The following is a 19,544-nucleotide window of genomic DNA, read 5'->3' on the forward strand; positions in this document are numbered from 1 at the left end:
CCGTGTTGCCCTTTGTAGGTTGTTTTTTTTCGGCAAATTATTGAGATGCCTTTTTCCCATCTTTGAAGAACTCTTCTCATAATATGCTTATATTTTGCTTATAATTCGCTATGTATATATTTATATATATATATATATATATATATATATATATATATATATATATATATATATATATATATATATATATATATATATATATATATATATAAATTTGGTATAATGAAAAAGACATATGACATAAAAAGATGGTTGGGGGCGAAGCGGAGACAGCCGTAATAAATCCGTTATTATATATATATATATATATATATATATATATTAAACTTAGAGCTTGTACTAACCGCGGAAATCTTTCCGAACTCCGAACATGTATATATATATATATATATATATATATATATATATATATACATACATATGAAGTAACAAGAAGTCTAGAGACCTCTCTCTGATAGTAAATGTTGGTTATAATAACCAAATACTAGACTGCATTTCATTTCAGTTGAACTTCCACAAGTGCTCCTGATAATGAGTTGAATAACTCGAAACATGTGTAGAGCAATGGTGGAGTTCCGATTGAAATGAAGTGCAATCTTTTACTTTCATATATATATATATATATATATATATATATATATATATATATATATATATATATATATATATATATATATATATATATATAAAATATAAAGTATAATAATATAGCTTAACAGTAATAATATGTATTATAAAGAATTGTTTATTATAGAGAAACTTTAGCTGATACTAGGAATCGTTATTTGATTAAGCTATTATATACTATCAATTTCTATGTGCAAATAGAAAAGAACAATATATGACTCTTGGACAGATAAAGAGTGATCCCTCATTTTTGTCACATATCAAGTTTATAATGTAATATCCCCAACTCGTGTCATTAATATGACTGTACGTCTTCCATATAAAACAAAATTTAGTTCTCGTAAAAATAAAAAATAAAGCCAGAAACCTTCGAGCCCCTTGGCAATTCCTGCCCTCCTACCCTTCCTATACAAATCCTCCAATACGCAATACTCCACATCCACACAAAACATAAAAAAATCCATCCACGTGTTTTACCCAGAAACATTAAAACGAGGCCATCTCTAATATTATAAACACATAAATCTAAAAAGTAAAGCATATATCAAGCAAACAAGGGCTGCCAGCTGCCGCCCCGCTCCCCCCAAAACCACCCTCAAGCTCCACCACTAAATATTAAGGGAAATGTCCAGTAGCGTCGATTTTTATAAAATATAGTTTTCGAAAAAAACTCTTTTAAAAATGGGAATGGAAAATTTATTTAAAAAATCTCATAGATTTGATACCGTATTGAAGGAAAACTGATACATTAGTAATATTGAAATATTTTACACTACTGTCTATATGTTCACAAAATTTAGTAACGAATTAACGTCACCAGCTTTGCTGTCAATATCCCAAGTGAAATACACTGCTCAACAATTGATAAGGATCATAATTATTATTTCAAATATTTTAAAAGTTTCTTAACGTCGTAGTATTTTTTTCGTTGGTTACAGTAAATAAATATAATTTTTTTTTTGAAATATAAATAATCAAAAACAAAACTAAAATATTTTAACAAGAGAACAAGAAAAAACATTTATTTAAATAAAGTAATATAAAATTGTATTCTACAAAATCCAAAATAACCAGATAATTGGCCTACAAAACTTAAATAAAAATAGTCTAATATTTTGTTGGACCTCCTCGTGTACGAATTAAACTTTTTACTCTATTAGGCATACTCTTAATAAATGCATTCAAAAACCGTTGATCCAAAGTTGTGTATATGGCTTCACAGCTTCACTTAACTGTTGACGCGTATTCACAGGATTATCTAACACATTTAGTTGTCTTATGGTGCCCCAAATATATTTCATGCAGTTCATATCTGGTGACCGGGTTGGCGACTCCATTCTGTCAAAACAGTGATGCTGTAATCTTTCGTTCACAATTCTTGCACGGTGGGGACGGGCATTGTTGTCAATAAAGACAAAACTTTCTCCGATTGCACCCGCAAATGGTACAATCATTGGTTCTGCAATCATATATCTACATCTCTGAGCTTTCATCGTAGCATTTGCCAGATCCCCTAAGTCGGTGCGGCCATAAAAACAAATACCACCCCAAACAAACGCACATACATCCTCCCCCAAAAGCAGTTGTAGGCACCCTATAATGTCCATTATACCTCTCTTCTAGTTTGTTTATATGTTTTAATTGTTTTTAATTGCTTATACGAAATCTAGACTCATCTGTAAATAAAAAGATTATCCATTCGTCCAATTGTCCAGTTGCAGTGTTCTTTAACCCACAGTCTTCTCAATCGGCGATGTTCCTGGTTAGTACTGGATAAGATAACGTCTTCTTGCTCTTAAGCCACTCATGTGCAACCTGCTTCTACCGATTTGGTTTGACATTATTCTGAAAGTGGCATCCCGCAATGTTCTGTACTTCTGGCAATGTACTGCCAGAAGCAGTATATGCTGGGTTTCGTCTAACAATAATTTGCATATATCGATCATCGACAGCGATCTACCTCACGATCTGTTGCATTTGGACAATATCTAAAGGTCTTTGAGGCATAGTTTAAAACTAATTAATAAAAATACTCCACTCTTTAAAACAACTGAGACCAACATGTGGTAATATCAAATGAAAATATACAACTTTTTGCTGACGATAAAAAACGTCTGACGAAAAAAAAAAAAAGAAAAAACGGATGGTAACAAAATTTATTTTATTTCGTTTAAAATTAATAACAAAGTCTGGATAATAATAATATTCTAATTATATTAAATTTTTGCAACTTTGAATATTTCTGGTATAAAATATTACCTCGTTCCTTATCAATTGTTAAGCACTTTATTTCAAAATGTGTTGGGTGAAGCAGGGTAAGTTGATACGCGGGCAAGTTGATACAGCGGGCCGACGCGCATGCCGAAAGAAAATGACTGAGTAGAAGCTTCTGTTTATTGATTGATAATGAAACACTCTAGGCGATTTTATAATTGAATGTTTGTTTTCTTAGTGCAACATAATTTTTGAGTATTGTGTTTGACTGAATATAACAACAAGAAGATATCTTCTAGAATTGAAAACCAGCCTTTTTGGTTTAGGGTTTAGTTTGATTTAAGAGCAAAATATTCAATAGGGGCAAGATGGTACAAGGAGCCGGGATCCATTAATACGGTCCAATATCTTGTTCTTTTCATACAGAAATATGGTGCAGGACTATACTAGGAAGATGAATCGAGGAAGAATCCCAATTGAGAACTTAGAGAAAGCCTATGAAGCCGTCAAAGCCCAAACGATGTCTCTGCGGGACGCAGCGATAGCCTTCGAGATCGACAAAATGATTTTGCTTAGATTTATTAGAAAAAACGACGAATTCGACGGCCGAAAGATTACAATGGGATGTACTAAACCAAAATAGATTTTCTCAGATCGCCTAGAGTCTGAACTTGAAGAGTACATAATACATTCATCGAAAATTGATTATGGACTTACTCCACAAAACATTAAAATATTAGCTTATGAACTTGCTATGGCTAATGAGAATGTTATTGCTATACCTACCTGAAACATGGGTTAACCATCCCTCTTCAATCTTAACTCTCCGGAGGAAGTGTAGTGGTCATCGTGATGTCGTATATTGATCTCCTCCAAAGATCTCTTTTTTTGGTCATTTCTTTTAAGTCATGCATAGGGTTAACCATAAAATGGCTAAAAATGACTACTTCACATTATTTATGAGAATACACGATCGACTATCAACCAGAGAGCCTGAAACTAAGGGCCTTAGCATGCAACCAGCTTTAATAAAACCAATATTGCTCTATTTTTTGATGATTTAAAATCCGTTTTAGAAATATACAGATTTGAAAACAAGGATATATAGAATGTAGTTGAAATAACAGGTAAAATGGTAATAACAGGTAAAGTGCAAACAGTACACAGGTAAAATAAAATTGTAGCAGAAAAATGAATACGTCAAGTACGGAAAGCTACGTCAGCGGATAGAGGGCAAACGGTGGTCTTGGCTGTCAGCGACATAGAAGTTATGGCATGATACCTTGTGTCTTATATGTTTTGAGCCGTACTCAAAATCCAAACCTGGTCAACACTGGATAGAGTATGTGTCATTAAAATGTACACTTGTACTCATTGTACCTCTGACTTTGAAATTACCGGTTCAAAAGTATTAAACAAAAACCTCACAATTTGTGAGGTTGTGTGTGATTTTTACTTTTCAGTTTTGTACTTATTTTTGTTAAATAAATTAATATTCTATTGAGTGATTAATTTCTAACTTAAATCCATTTTTTTTAATTTATACTTCCCCCAGCTAATATCAACTTGCCCTCATGTGGGTAACATTGATACACTTTGTACCATTATACAAAAAATGTCAGTTTTAAGATAAGTATCAATTTAATCAAAAAGTTAATACCTTAGAAAAATTTGCAACATATGAAAAATCATATCGCAACGTTTTTATACGAAAAAAATCTAAACTAAAATTGTAAAAATTAAAATACGAAATTTGTCTTAACTTGCCCCGCTCTCCCCTACTACTATTTTTAGATAGATAGGGTAAACAGATTTGATATTTATCAGATTGTCCCCTATGGGATTAATTTGTATGTTTTTAATCTATAATTTTTAAAACAAATCAAATATTAAGGTTAATATAGTGCTTGTTTTGTAGAATGTTTAATAATAAACGAGATCTGGTCATCACTCTGATCAATTATCAGTTCTACTTTTATCTTAAAGCTGAGGGAAAATAATGTTTACCCTATAATATCGTCTTGTTTTATCTAATAACATTATATGACAATTATACTATATGATAATAGACAATTATTATCACCGCAAACAAACTTTTAATAATAAGTAAAGGGTGTTTTTTTAGAGGTATAGAAGTGGAATAAAACAAAAATGATTTTTAGAAATTTACATAAAATTGACTTTATTTAGAAGATAATCTCTTGGTATTATAATTTACATATATATTTTCTGGCATATGACCGCCATGCCTGGCTCTGACGAAGTCTAATCTGGAGGTGCAATTTTCGATAACTTTTTCCAATATTTGTCTCCGTATATCGACAACAACGCGGCGAATGTCGTCCTCCAAGTGGTTAACCGTTCCATACTTATAGTCGTAGACTAGCACCTTTACATATCCCCACATAAAATAGTCTAGCAGTGTTAAATCCGACGATCTTGGAGGCCAATTTACGGTCCGATACGTGAAACTATGCGGTTACCAAACATTTCCTTCAATAAATCAATTCTGACCATTATCGTTTTTGAAGAAGTACGGTCCAGTGATTCCACCAGACCATAAAGCAATCGTTTTGGACGCAATCACCGAATCTAGGACTCTACACCTTGCTAGGTGATGATGTACCTTCAATTCTTGCGTAAGTTGGGTTTTGTAAGCACGTAAAGAAAGATACTTCTGCAAAATCTTTCATAAAGTGGATGGACGTTTTCAACTGCTGTTGGATGGCAGATAGACTGATTCGGGTCTTCCTGTATGCTACGCTCTACAGCAGCAACAACTTCTTTTGTACGCACTGTACGACGTGTCTTTGGATGCATATTATCAGTTAGAGTAAACATGGTGCACAAACGTTCCATGGTTAACCGAATTACTTGCTCTGATGGACTATTATGTTGACCATAAAATGGACGTAGTGCGCGATACATATTTCGTTGGGATACAATTGGGAAGCGTTGTTCAGGCGTCAAGTCTATTCATGGTGAAATGCATAGCACACTACCACCTAGCATTGAAACTTCCTTGTTAACGAATAAAACAATGATTGGCGCATCACCTAGTGATCGGGAGCGCAACTATATATACATGGCGCTAAATTCAAAAGTTTAGTAATATTGCCTAGGATTGTAAACTCATTTTAAAGTAAAGGAAAATCGATATAATCCTAAAATAACAAGAAAAATCCTTATCATATACGATAATAAATATTTTTCGTATACCTTTTGGGTTTTCTTGTTGAGTTGAGACTATATTTATTTTACATTACATTAAAATGTCAAAGTGATTAAAAAAATTAAAGAATAAAATATAGAACAAAACCTTTATTTATAAAGATGTTACAAGAAATGTTATATGTGTTACAAGAAATATTAATACAAGCCAAGTGTAATATAATTTAGTTTTCTTAACGTTGTGACAACAACTGGTTAGTATTTAAATAATTGTTTTGTCATTCTTATGTCAAGTTTTATGTGAATAAAAGCCTAATTCTGCAAAAGGCATTTTACTACAATTTCAGTCGCATAAATTTACAATTTAGGGCTCTTAACAGCACTCACTCATTTATCAAACATATCCATATAATTTCGAGGACTTGGAAAACGGTAATGCTTGCTAGTAGTATCCATTCAATCTGGAACACAACATCTTCTTCTTTGTTCATTTCTTCGTTTTTCCATTGGTATTCCATATAATCTGTTTGATGCCATAATAAAAAATCGTCTAAAATTGTACCTTTTTGCACTACTTATATAAAAAATAAAACAAATACAAATATGGCGCCGTATTTGTCTAAACTCAACTTTGAATTGACCACAGCGTCCACAGCACACTCCCTCCGCGCAGGAACGAGTCTAGCAGCGCCACCAAACGAATGGGAGCGAAATCCGAAAGTGATTAGACCTTGGCTATCCCTGTTACCAATCTAGGTGTAATTTTATCTATGGTGAAATGCCAAACCCAATTTAACATAAATGTCTTGACAGCTGTCAAAATGTCCGACAATTAAAAAGTGCTACCAACTTACATTTATATACCTCTAAAAAACACCCTTTATTAATTAATATTAATATATTATAATAATTAATATTCATATTAGAAAACGTCACATATTGTGATATCTTTTTGTTGAATTGTTCTGTTGTTTGATTATTTAAATGTATCTATGCTAAGAGTGTTAAGATTTATTAATTGCAACACCTTTGTATGTTTAACATTAAAGTATTTAAAATAGATTTAATAATAATAATAATTGAATTGCTTGATTTTATTTCGTATTCTTCGATCAAATTAATGTCGTCGTACTCATATCTTATAAGTTAGATATACAGTACCACTCACCAATATATTTTCTAAACAATAAAACTTAATCAAATTAAAAAATGTCTGTACATTTTATTCTTCTTATTTTATTTTATAGAAAATCGAGATAATGGTCATATTTATTTAAATGCTACTATATAGTCGAATCACTGCTTGGGAAAATTTTGACAGAATCAACACTAGGAATTCTAAGATTTCCCTGCTTGACAGAATCATTTTTTAGAAACGTACAACAAAAGAATTCCTACCACGTATCATGGATAGTTAAAATAAACCTAAGTTGCATACTTTTTGATTTAAAGGGGAACAATAATCATGAGCCAGGAGTCAGGAAAATATGCAAAAGTGCATATGCGCATGCATTTTTATATTTTTGTATTTTCTTTTGTATTTTGCATATACTGGTACATTAAAAAAAATGTATATAATAGGTTCTCAAAACAAAATTAGTTGTTCATTCATGGTTCAAATAGCTTCATACCTGATATTTCCAAGTTAAGTCACCGAACGTGAGTAAATAGGAAGACACCTCCGAACAACGGACACTCTTCAGAACGACTCCGGACAAAATTTGCCTTTAGTTTTTCTAAGAAATTATTGTAATTTTACCTGCCAACCACGGACAGTCAGGTAAAGGCGATTAAAAGATTAAAATTGGGGCTCGGGAAATCCAAATATGTACATAACTTATTATAGTTAATTATATAAGTAGGTACTTATGGTCATGCAACTAGGTACTTTAGGTTTGGAAAAACCCATTTTAGAATTTATTCATCCTTTGTATACATTTCTAATTTAGTTGCCATATTCTGATCTAAGAGTAACAATGTCTTCAACTAAAATAAAGTTTTTAAGTTTGGAAGAAAAAATATCGGTGATATAATCATCTGGAAAAAATAATTGTAGTGTTCGAGTTTTTGCCAAAATGTTTTATATAGGAAGAACTCAAGTTAGTGTCATTTTAAAGGAAAAGGCCGATTTAACAAAGTGGTATAGTGAAAGTGGAAATGTTTAACAAAAAAAGAGGATTAAAACTGAAGGTATTGCCATAGATACTATAGTGTACGATTGGTTTTGTAAAATGAGAAGTAAGAACATTCCATTACCTGGATCGATAATAAAAAAAAAGAGCTTTATAGGCGGCGAAAGAACTCAATTTGAATTTTAAAAATTCCAATGGCCAGCTTAACAAGTTTTGCTTAAGACATAACATTAAATTTAGAACAATTTCTGGAGAAGCTGCAAATTTTTACCTTGACGACGTTTCAGAGTGGCAAAGAAACTGCCAAATTTAATAAATGGCTATTTACCTGAAGATATTTATAACACTGACGAGACTGTCTGTATTATCGAGCCTTACCAAGTAAAACTTTTACATTTCGTAATGAAAAGTACACATGGGGTTAATCTGTTAAGGAAAGGCTGACCGTATTATTGTGTGCAAATTTAAATGGGGAAAAAGAAAAACCTTTGGTGATTGGTAAAAATAAAAATCCTCGATGTTTTAAAAATTTTCTTGTTGATAAACTTCAAGTCGACTGGTACTACAACAAGAAGGCCTGGATCAAATGGAGATATCATAACAGATTGGCTGCACAAATTTGACAGAAAAATGCAACGTCAAAAAAGAAAAATTTTCTTATTCCTAGACAACGCAACATCCCATCCGGATATTCCGTTATCTAACAACATATAAGTAATAATTTTGCCACCTAATACTACACACTGCACATGCACACTGCATACAGCACATTGTCAACCGTTGGACCAAGGAATGATTAAAAACTTTAAAACCCTGTACAGAAAGTTTTTGATGGGAAGAATGTTCATTAGATGAATCATCTATAGAATTTTCTTTATTAAGGGCTAAACTGGAGAAGTCCATAACGATTGTTAACGCCTTAATTTGGATTGTGAAAGCATGGAGAGACATTTCATACAAAACAATTTAAAAGTCAATGATCTTTGCTGATGATATGGTGTTAGTATAGGAGAACAAAGAAATATTGGAGAAGAAGTTGGAGTGTTGGAGAAGGGCTATTAAAGGTGGAGGACTTAAGGTTATCAGGTCGAAAACGGAGTATATGTGCGATCGTAAAATCGGAGAAGGGCTAAAAGAAAAGATATACAAGAGTGTGGTAAGACCTGCGTTGGTGTACGGCGCTAAAGTGTAGCCTATAAGGAAGATCCAGGAAAAGAATATGTTGGTAGCTAAAATCAAAATGTTACGGTGAATGTTGGGTAAGACTAGAAGGGACAGGATCAGTAACAACTTGATTAGGGAAAGAGCCGGGGTGACTACAGTTTTAAAAAAGATTTAAGAACAAAGACTGCAATAGTTTGGTCATGCCAGACTTAGACATAAAAGCTATGTGGGACGAAGGATAGAGCTGTTAGAAATTGATGGAAGAAAAGGTAGAGAAAAAGCGAAGAGAAGATGAAAGGGCTGTGTGGCAGAGGACTTGAGAGAAAAAGGTTTGGGTGAAAAAGACTGGATGGACAGAAATGAGTGGCGACGAAGGGTTAAGTAACAGCAACCCCTGAAAAAAGAAAAGCTAAGGAATAAGAAGTAGAAGAAGAAGATGGTTGTATGAAATAGTAAGCTTTTTTTATATATTATTGTGACATAGTAAACAACTTAGTAGATCCATCTTATTAGTAGGTCGTGGTATAGTTAATACTTAATAACAAGCGATATATTTTTGTAATTAGTCGAAGATGTTTATTTTGATGGTTAGATTGAATTTTAGATCCACACTACAGTTGCACCCTATAGTTTCAGATAAACTTTATTTTTACATTATAAATTAAAAATTTGACTCTAAAAATATCAATTGTCATAATTTTCTAATAACCTTGTTAAATGAAGATGAAGAAGATGGAAATGAAATCTTGCTATGGGTCAATACTAAAAGTATTGATGATAGAGCTTCTGATTTCACGTACCATTCATCGAATCCCGTCCATCCTGTTTATTTTAAGAGTACATCTTCTTCTTCTCGTAGTGCTTATACGTTTCAGATGTTGGCCACCGTCATGACAATCTGTATTTTGCAAACTGCTGCTCTGAAAAGATGTGTGGTTGTTGTGTTGAACCACGTACGTAGATTTTTCAGCCAGGAAATTCTTCGCCTTCCTAGTCCTCGTTTTCCTTCTACTTTTCTTTGTTGAATTAATTATATATACCCTCCTTTTTACATACCCTTCATATTTGTTAAATTTTAACTCTGATGCGTTTAGTTTTTTGACTAACATAATATTTTTAATTCAATATATCATCAAATAAAGGAACATAGTTTGTTGACTTCAAAACTATGTAAGAACATTGCATTTAAAGTTGAGAAAGGCATTAAGAAATAATAATTTACATGGGAGTGAAAGAAATTAAAATACTTGATAGAAAGAGAAATAAAACCGTAAGAGAACAACTAAATATCTACTCAACCAATAGGAAAACAGTAATACAGAACAAAATGGAAATCGAAAAAAGGAGAAGCTTTATGAATAGATGAAATAAAATTTAAGGTGGTTGGAAAATTTAGAGCACGTGTGTCTGTCTTAAATAAAGTCATAATTGAGTATAAAATAACAGCTAGTTTTATTTTTGTGTGTTCTCAATCCAATTTTTATTACTTTAATATTGATGAAGGAAAAAAGAATAATTCAAATAATAAAATCTCCAATAGGAAATGTACAAAAATATCTCGACTAATACAAAATCAATAATTTATTTAATTAATTACTGCCCCTAATAATTTTCTATCAATTTTTTACACGCCGTCCCTGCTGCAAACGGAATAAAATCGAGAGAGAAAGCTAAAAACGCAAAATAGAGATGCGAAAATATGTACAATGAGATCCCTAGCAAAAATTGTGTGTAGGAGTGGGGGAAGGGCTACGACGGAGCGCGGGAAGGGTCGAAGGGGAAAGAGGGGCAAAAGGATGAAGGGTCGGGGGTAAATGTAAACTGCGGGAAGTCCCGGGGCGGAAGTACCGGGCTAGAATGCGGAGTGGGGTAAAGGGAATCGGATCCAGCATCCGGTGGAGTGCCGTTTGCACCCTATTTTTTTAATGAGTATCGTTTGTATGGAGATTAATAAAATCGTTATAAATATTATATTTTATTTCAAAATAGCAGAAATAATTATATTTATATTTAGCCGTCTGTTATGAATAGAATAGTTGTTGCTAAATGGAAAATGTACATATTCTATCCTCGGTTATTAATCTCGTATGAGTGGAGTCTTTTTTGTATACTTCAATAGTTCAGACGATTTTGTTCGTTCAATTCAAAATTATAGAGGTATACTTTCAAGTTATTTACTAAAATCCATTTCAAATATAAAAAACTTTAATCGATAATGAAGTGCTTCTATTTTTAATATTTCGAAAAATATAAGCAGATGTGGGATAATACTGCACTTTTGTTGAATTGGTAAATTGTTAGCTAAATCGTGCAGGATATGACGCTAAAAGAAATGGCATTTGGGCATCAAATGTCCGAAAGTCAGGCCATAACAATGAAGAGGCCATCTCCACTATACCAAAAATTATACTGAAATGATGACATCTCCTGATTGAGAACACCAAAACAGGTTCGAAAAATCAGGAGAGAGTCTTGAAATCATTGAAGTGTTACAGGTATGTAAGTAATAGTATAGAGTTGATAGATGAGCTTAAAAGAAGGAGAGTACAAATTGCTTGTATTCAAGAGACGAGGTGAAGAAAACAAATTGTAATATGTAGAAAAAAGTAACCCTAGGAATGGAGTTGGTATAATTGCTCATAGGTAAATAAAGGATGATGTAGTAGTTTTATGTAGATGAAATTTTAAGAAAGGCTGATAGTGTAATGTCATTGAAATTTTTACTTGATAAAGAAGTTTTAAATGTTGTGTGCTGGTATGCTTCTTAAATCGGTATGGGTGAAATTGAAGAATGTTTCCTATCATCAATTAGCAGACATATATATATATATATATATATATATATATATATATATATATATATATATATATATATATATATATATATATATATATATATATATATATAGCTCAACATGCCCTATAGACCCATGGCTTGGAATTGATCCACTGTTTTCCTCCGTTTTCTTCTGTCTATAGCTGCAGTTTTCCAATTTGCCACTTTTTCGTGGTTGTCCTTTTCTCTTCTTTTCTTCCCTTCTTCCCCTTTCTTCCCTTCTCAGCAGCGGGTCCTTTGCCCACCTTTTGTCTGCCATTCTCGTAAGATGGCCTAACCATCTAAGCTGGATTCCCGTACAGCTCTCCGATCTCTGCATTTGTTCCTCTCCTCCAAACATCTTCATCGACTTTAACTCCTCCGAATACCTTTCTAATTTACTACGATATAAGAAAGAGCTGGAAGGTTAGAAAATAGAACAAGTAATAGAGTTTAAATATCTAGGCATTACATTATCTAGCTACGTAAAGCTCGAAACAGAAGTGGAATTTCATGTGAATAGAGTAAACAGGGCAGCAGGTTGCCTGAATAAATAAATATATCGAAAAAGAAATGAAAGGCAGAATTTACAAAACAGTCATCAGACAAATAATGATTTAAGCAGCAGAAACACGACCTAACACAAAGAGGACCAAAATGATGTTAGAAACATCATTTGACATGAAACAGCAGACATGAAAACACTTGGAACAATTGATGGTAAAACACTATAGACAGAGCTACAAGCACTAATTAAGAAATAAAAGAGTAGAAAAAAACGATCATATACGCCAAATGACAACAAAAAGAGTAGTAAAGACAAAATAAGGTTGTCTAATAGGAAGACGATCAGTAGGATGACCACGAAAACGATAGAACGAGAACTTTAAAAAACAGACAGATTAAATTCTGCGTTTTTATTCATCTTTTAAATGCCTCATATTTGTTGCCATAACTCAAAATTAAAATTTAATGTCATATGTTTTAAAGATTGATCTCTTTATTCTATATTGAGAAGTGATCAATTTTATTGATCTGATTAAAATCATAAAAACTGTCAAAAATCGCGCTACGTTTATTTATTTAGCACCTTTATAAAAACTAAGTTTTATAAAGTAGTAAAACTAAGTAAATAAAAAGAAGAAGAAGAAAACAAATATTTGTATTTTGTAAAGCAAATTTTTTTGATTTTTGTTTCCTGAATCATTTTTAACACTAATATTTGATCTATGGTGGATCTGCCATTTTGAATTCTCGATGGTACCTATTTATCAACCTGCTCATTTAAATGCCTTTCCAGTCTACTTTTTATGATTCTGAAGAGTACCTTATATGTTACATTCAGAAGAGTGATACCGCTGGAGTTTTCGAACACTGTTTTATCTGCTTTCTTATGAATGAAACATACTATTGCTTCTCTCCATACTTCCGGCATTTCCTCTCTCTCCCAGATTTTTGTCACCAGGCTACAAATCCGCGTTAAAAGTGGTTTTTCCCTATGCTGGACTAGTTCTGCATAAATACCATTCTTTCCTGCACGTTTATTGTTTTTTATGCCAAACATGATTTCTCTTTTTTCTTCCACGGTGGAAGTCTCCATTGTTTCTACCATGACGGTGACTTTTCCTACCATTTGACTTGTTTCGTATCATTTCTACATCGTTCTTCATTAAGCAGTTCTCTGAAATGGTATTGAAATCTATCTAGCTTCCCCTGCTTATCTCCTATTAGGTGCCCTTCTTTACTCTTGTAGTAATACTGTTTTTTGCGCCTTGGTCACTGATTCTTTTCACCTCCTGGCAAAAGTTTTTCACATTTTTAATATAGTGCTCTTTAATCTCTTAGAGCTTTTTATCCATGTGCTCTCTTTTCTTCCTCCTACACACTTTTTTGGCGTGTCTTCTCTCTGCTTTATATTAATTTATATTTTTGTCATTTGGTTTGTCAATATATTTTCGTCTTTATCTCTCCCCTTTTTTACTTGACCCAACCACTTTTTAGCTGCTTCCCTCACAGATGATATTCCTCGGGAAATATGGACAGCTTTAAGAGAGACAAGAACAAGTTGGCTATTAGCTTTAATATACTTATGTATGTGGGACAAATGCCGCATAAATGGAGAAGCAATATTTCAGTACCTGTTTACAAACAAGGGACCCTTATAATACACGTATCCAATAATCAGTTTGGTTTTATGCACGGCAAATCAACAACAAATGCAATTTTCATTATAAGGCAACTAACTGATGGAAAAATACAGGAATAAAGAAACACTCCCACGTAGAAATTCTGATAATATTCTGGATAGGTCACGTCATGTGCAAATTTTGTAACAATCGGGTAAATATTCTGGCAATAGCCGAAGATTTTTACCAAAAATTACACAAAATCCAACAGAAGATACAGAACATTAACCTAATTTCCAATTTCCAATTTAAGTATTCCAATTTCCGCTACAGGGAGTGTGTCTTATGGAAGTTTTGTAGAATTTTCCTTTTAGCTTTATTGAAATCTTTATTGAAAGGTAACATTTATTTTATTTGTAGTAACTTTATCTTTAAATAAACATTCCAGATACTCTGTTTATGTTTTACTAAGTTTTAAACCTTTTTAAGCCACCTCGAACCGCTTTTAGCTCTTCTTTGAGATTAGCACCAGTCAAATGTCGATGTCTCAGAGACTTCGATACAAGAAATCGATCATCTTTCTTCATTGTTATTCATTTACGGCCTCCTCCTTGTCGGCATGCATAATCACTAGTATCTTGGTACCGACAATATACTCAAGACACAGCAGATTAACTTAAATTTAGTCGATTTTCCTAGGCCCTCTGGCTTAGGTCTTCTCTTAATAATGCTACTGCTTGAGCTGTTTTTGACTAATGTGGTATCCACTTGTAATGCAGTTGCGAACTTAAGTGACTGATGTATTAGTAAGTTGCTATTGAAATTGATGCATATGATGTTAACTGCACGCGTTAAGTCGGTGAGTGTCTATGTGTCGACATTTTATTGTATTATCAGATCAATATTATGTTATGGAGACAAGACTTGGGTGATGATATACAATACATAAAGGAAGCTTAAAGTTTTTTATTCCAATTTTTCCGAATATTCCTCCCTACCATACCTCAAAAAGCCAGGACTCGCATGAAAATGGCCTACCATATTGTGGTCTAGAATTATTAACAAAAACGGAGTATGGAGATCCAAGTACAACCATGAAACCAACTATTTAAAGAGTCACCGATCTAAGAATTCGTTAAACTTACACAGACTTTGATAGGCTGGTCATGTGGTGAGGATGATAACCGGATAATAAGAAAGAGCCGTAGATAGTAAAATGCAGGGCTTAGGGTCAAAAGGAATGGTAAGAAAAAATTGGTAGAATAAAGTGACAGCGAATCTGCAAAATTTGCTAGAAGTGTAAACTCGTAAAAGAGCCGCGCGAGACCGGCATAGTTTGAAGGAGGTCGAGGCTTGATTTGACCTGAAGCGTCTTTGGAGAGAGAGGAAAATAAACAAGAATTCGAACAAAAAATAGAGGAAAGGTATTCATTAATAAAAGAAATGTATTTTCTCACAAAAATAAGACGAGTTTTATTGCCGAATCATATAATTATTAGCAAATATTTCATTATTTGTTCAAAGTTATTTTTTCATTTGTTACCAAAAATATTTCATTATGGCATAGTCTACATGGAAATGTAAATTTGCCTTGACTGTATAACTGTATAAAACATCAAAATTACTGCCAACCCATTCATCCTCCCCCTTCCATTTCCTCTCTAACCCCCCAGGCCCGTCTCAACGTTTTAATTAAATGCCCAAACCCACAATTTTATTCAAATTTGTTATTCACTGTCATTTTCATTTTGATATGGAAAAATAATTAAAACGTTTTAATTTGCTTTGTGCAATACTCTCAAAATGTTTTGTGTTACAAAATAAAATACTTTTAATTTACAAGTTTCAAATGTGAAAAGAGGGTTTAAGAAAGTTCAAAGGTGGTTTAAAAAGGCGTTTTTATATTTTTCATACTTTACTAATATAATTTTTAATTGTTTTATGAACAAAATAAACAAAATGTTTTTCTTTTTAATTGCTCTCAGTACATTTTTACGCTTCTCCAACATTTTTCGAAATCATTTAATAGGTACTTACGTCAAACAAAAATTAAATCCGTATCCCGACATCGATTATTACGGATGCATAATAAAGTATTTTTCTGGAAATGAACTATATTCTGAGAAATTTGTCTGACGCATCTATTTATTATTGCATCCTTCTGTCTTTTTGTCGTAGTAACATATATTCCTAAGAGGTTATATTTAAAATTTTTCTGTGCGAATTGTTATTTTGCAAGTAAAGTCGTGGATCGACATTATTTCAATCCAATAAGGAACTTCCTAAATAATGAGAACTCCTAATTTTTAATAAATGTTGCATGTTCTACGACTAAATCTACATCTAAAAATATCAAAAATAAATCGGAAGTCAACAAAAATTTTTACCGGAAGTGAAACATTTGTATGACCGGAAGTTAACCCAGATATGTTTTTAGACGTGTTTTTGCACACTGGTCCCGAATTCGTTGTCAAAACTATTAACGTTTTGACAATTTTTGCCTTAGTAACTTTAAGTGCTGAATCGGAATCCGTCTTCAGGTTTTTTCTGTTTATTATAGTTTCTTCAATCTGAGACTAAACAGACTGTCGGAAGGATAGAAAACATTATGAGTTTGCAATTTTTATCCTCTATAGCACTCTATTTTCCCAGTCACATTTTCTGAGTTCTCTGTCTATCATTGCATTCCCTATATACTTTTCTCATCTTGTAGCAGGTCTTCCTCTCCGTTCTCTTCTCAGTGAGTCCCAATCCAATATTATTTTCGGCCATCTGTGCTCTGACATTCTTTGTATATTCCCCTACTATTGCAGGGTCATGTTTTCCAACTTTTTGTAATTGAGCATTCTACTTCTATATATATTGCCTGTATTCTTATTCTATCCTCACTGGTGATTTGTAGATGTGTACTTATAAAGTCCAGTTTAGCTGTTCTTATTTTATTTCGTATTGATGTTGCCATTGGCCATACTTACACTCCACATGAGGGAATAGTCATCACTATGCTTTGAAAGATCCGTTTTTGTTTTCTTTGTAGTGTTGTTCCATATTACTCCATGGAGTGCCTTTATGGCTCATTTTCTAGTACTACTATAATTTTTTATATTATAGGTCTATTTCTAGTAAATCAACGTATTAATATTTTCTAAAAAATATCAACGTTTTACCCGTATACGGGGTGTAAAAATACAGTTGTGTTTTTTCATCGTTTTTACAACACCCTGTGGAATTTATTAAAAATAAACGCTACATCCTATTAATATTTTGAGATAGATTTATTCTTGCTCAAGGTTTTTGTAAAAAAATTATCTCGATATCTCTCTTATCAAAGATTATGCAAAACTTTAAATGTAACACGTTATTAACATTTAAAGCAAAGAAAACATTACTTACATAAACTTTATTGACATTTAATACAAGTAAAGCCTAACAAAATATAACCTAAATAATCTTTAACAATTCCCGTTTCCGAAAAACACTTAATATTGAGTATTTTCACCTCTACATCTAATTACTTCTTCAGAGCGACAAGGTATACTTAAAATCAAGCGGCGTTTTTGGTCTTGATCAATTGCATTCCAAACTTCTCTCACCATAACTTCTATGTCATTAAGAGAGACATGTGGTGGTTGTCGGCTCCTGAGTTGACGATCAATAACATTCCAATAATGTTCTATAAGATTGAGATCATGGCAGCAGGGTGGCCAGTTCATGGTTTGTATTCCAACTTCGTCCAAATATTCACGCACCACACAGTATGTGGTCGGGCGTTATTATGCATTAAAAGAAAATTATTTTCTATATAAGGAGCAAATATAACTACATAGACAAACTATCTGTAATATACCTTTCACTTTTTAAGGAACCTCTTCGTAAAGCAACAAGGTCCGTTCGCACTGTAAGCGATATGCCTCCCCAAACTATTACAGATCCTCCTTTGAATAAAGTAATAGGTCGTATATTACACTGTGCGTAGCGTTCTTTTGGCCGTCAAATAACTCTCAGACGTCTATCTGAGCAATATAAGCAATACCTCGATTCATCAGTGAACAGCACGTACTCTCAGTCATCAACATTCCAGTCAAGGTGCTCTCTGACAAATTGTAATCCACTTCTACAATAATTTACGTTTAAAGCTGGTGTTCTGACTAGTATCCTTATATGCAGGTATTGTTCAACGAGACGCCTTTGTATAATGTTTGTACTAATTTAAATATTATGAACATCTACTTTTTATATTTGTAGATGCCTCATTGTGAGAAAACTTTCTTTTATAGCACGAAGCCTGATAAACTGATCTTGTTGTGGTATTGTAAGTCTTCCTCTTCCTTGTTCACGGCGTCTTGTATGGTCGTTTATTTATCGAAAACGTTGAATGACTCGTGATATTATAGTATGAGATACTCCTAACCTCAAGCTTATTTTACGATAACTGAACCCTGGATCAGCTAAAGTAATTACCTAAACACATTCATCTCGGCTCATGTCAACTAACTAACATACGCAAAATAGCAAAACAATTTTTCGAAATGTAAACAATATTGACAGTCTAAAACTGTCCTGTCAAATTGTTCGATTTTGAATGGCCAACTAACTGCTTCCATTAATAAGTATTACAATTCGATAAAATCACGTTATGATTTGAACGTACTTTTTTTGATAATAAAGATATCGATGATTTTTTTACGAAAATGTTGGACCAAAATTAAGCTTTTTCGAAAGATTAATAAGATCTAGCATTTGCTTTAAATAAAATCCACAGGGTGTTGCAAATAAAGATGAAAAATCAAATTTATTTTTACACCCCGTATATGCGTGAAACGTTGACATTTTTTATTTTTATCATGCCCAGATGATTTTGACTGTTGTTAGCTCTGTCAATTATCATGATTCTCGTTTTATCTCTGTTTATTTTAAGGCCCATCGTTAAGCTTACGTCTTCTATCCGTTGTAGCAGGTGAATCAATTCAGCTTCAGAACTAGCGAGGATAGTAGTATCATCTGCATATCTCAAGTTGCAAATCTTCTTCCCGCCAATGGTGATGCCACCGTTCCAGTCCTCAGTAGCTTTCCGCATTATCCATTCACCATAGATGTTAAATAGAATTGGGCATAGTATGCAGGCTTGTCTCACGCCCTTTGTGACCCTGAAACTATCGGTTAGTTCTCCATTTATTCTAACTCTGGCATAATTTTTATTGTACAGGCTTTTAATTAGCAGTATCAGATAATTGGGGACTCCCATTTCAGACAAAACCTGCCACATTTTACTCCAGTTGACCAAATCGAAAGCTT

General features: G+C 32.9%; 1 protein-coding gene across 1 annotated transcript in view; it reads right to left on the reverse strand.

Moving 5' to 3' along the window:
* Positions 1-3,659: 3,659 nt before the first annotated feature.
* LOC140436227 (uncharacterized) overlaps positions 3,660-19,544 on the reverse strand; it is a 29,424-nt gene continuing 13,539 nt past the window's right edge. The window contains exons 3-4 of the mRNA XM_072524927.1: positions 12,228-12,542; positions 3,660-3,774 (exon numbers count right to left, since the gene is read on the reverse strand). Of these exons, the coding sequence (XP_072381028.1) occupies positions 3,660-3,774; positions 12,228-12,542 (430 nt within the window). The remainder of the gene's footprint in view (positions 3,775-12,227; positions 12,543-19,544) is intronic.

The sequence above is a fragment of the Diabrotica undecimpunctata genome, chromosome 1 (assembly GCF_040954645.1).
Source record: "Diabrotica undecimpunctata isolate CICGRU chromosome 1, icDiaUnde3, whole genome shotgun sequence".
Classification (NCBI taxonomy): Eukaryota; Metazoa; Arthropoda; class Insecta; order Coleoptera; family Chrysomelidae; genus Diabrotica; species Diabrotica undecimpunctata.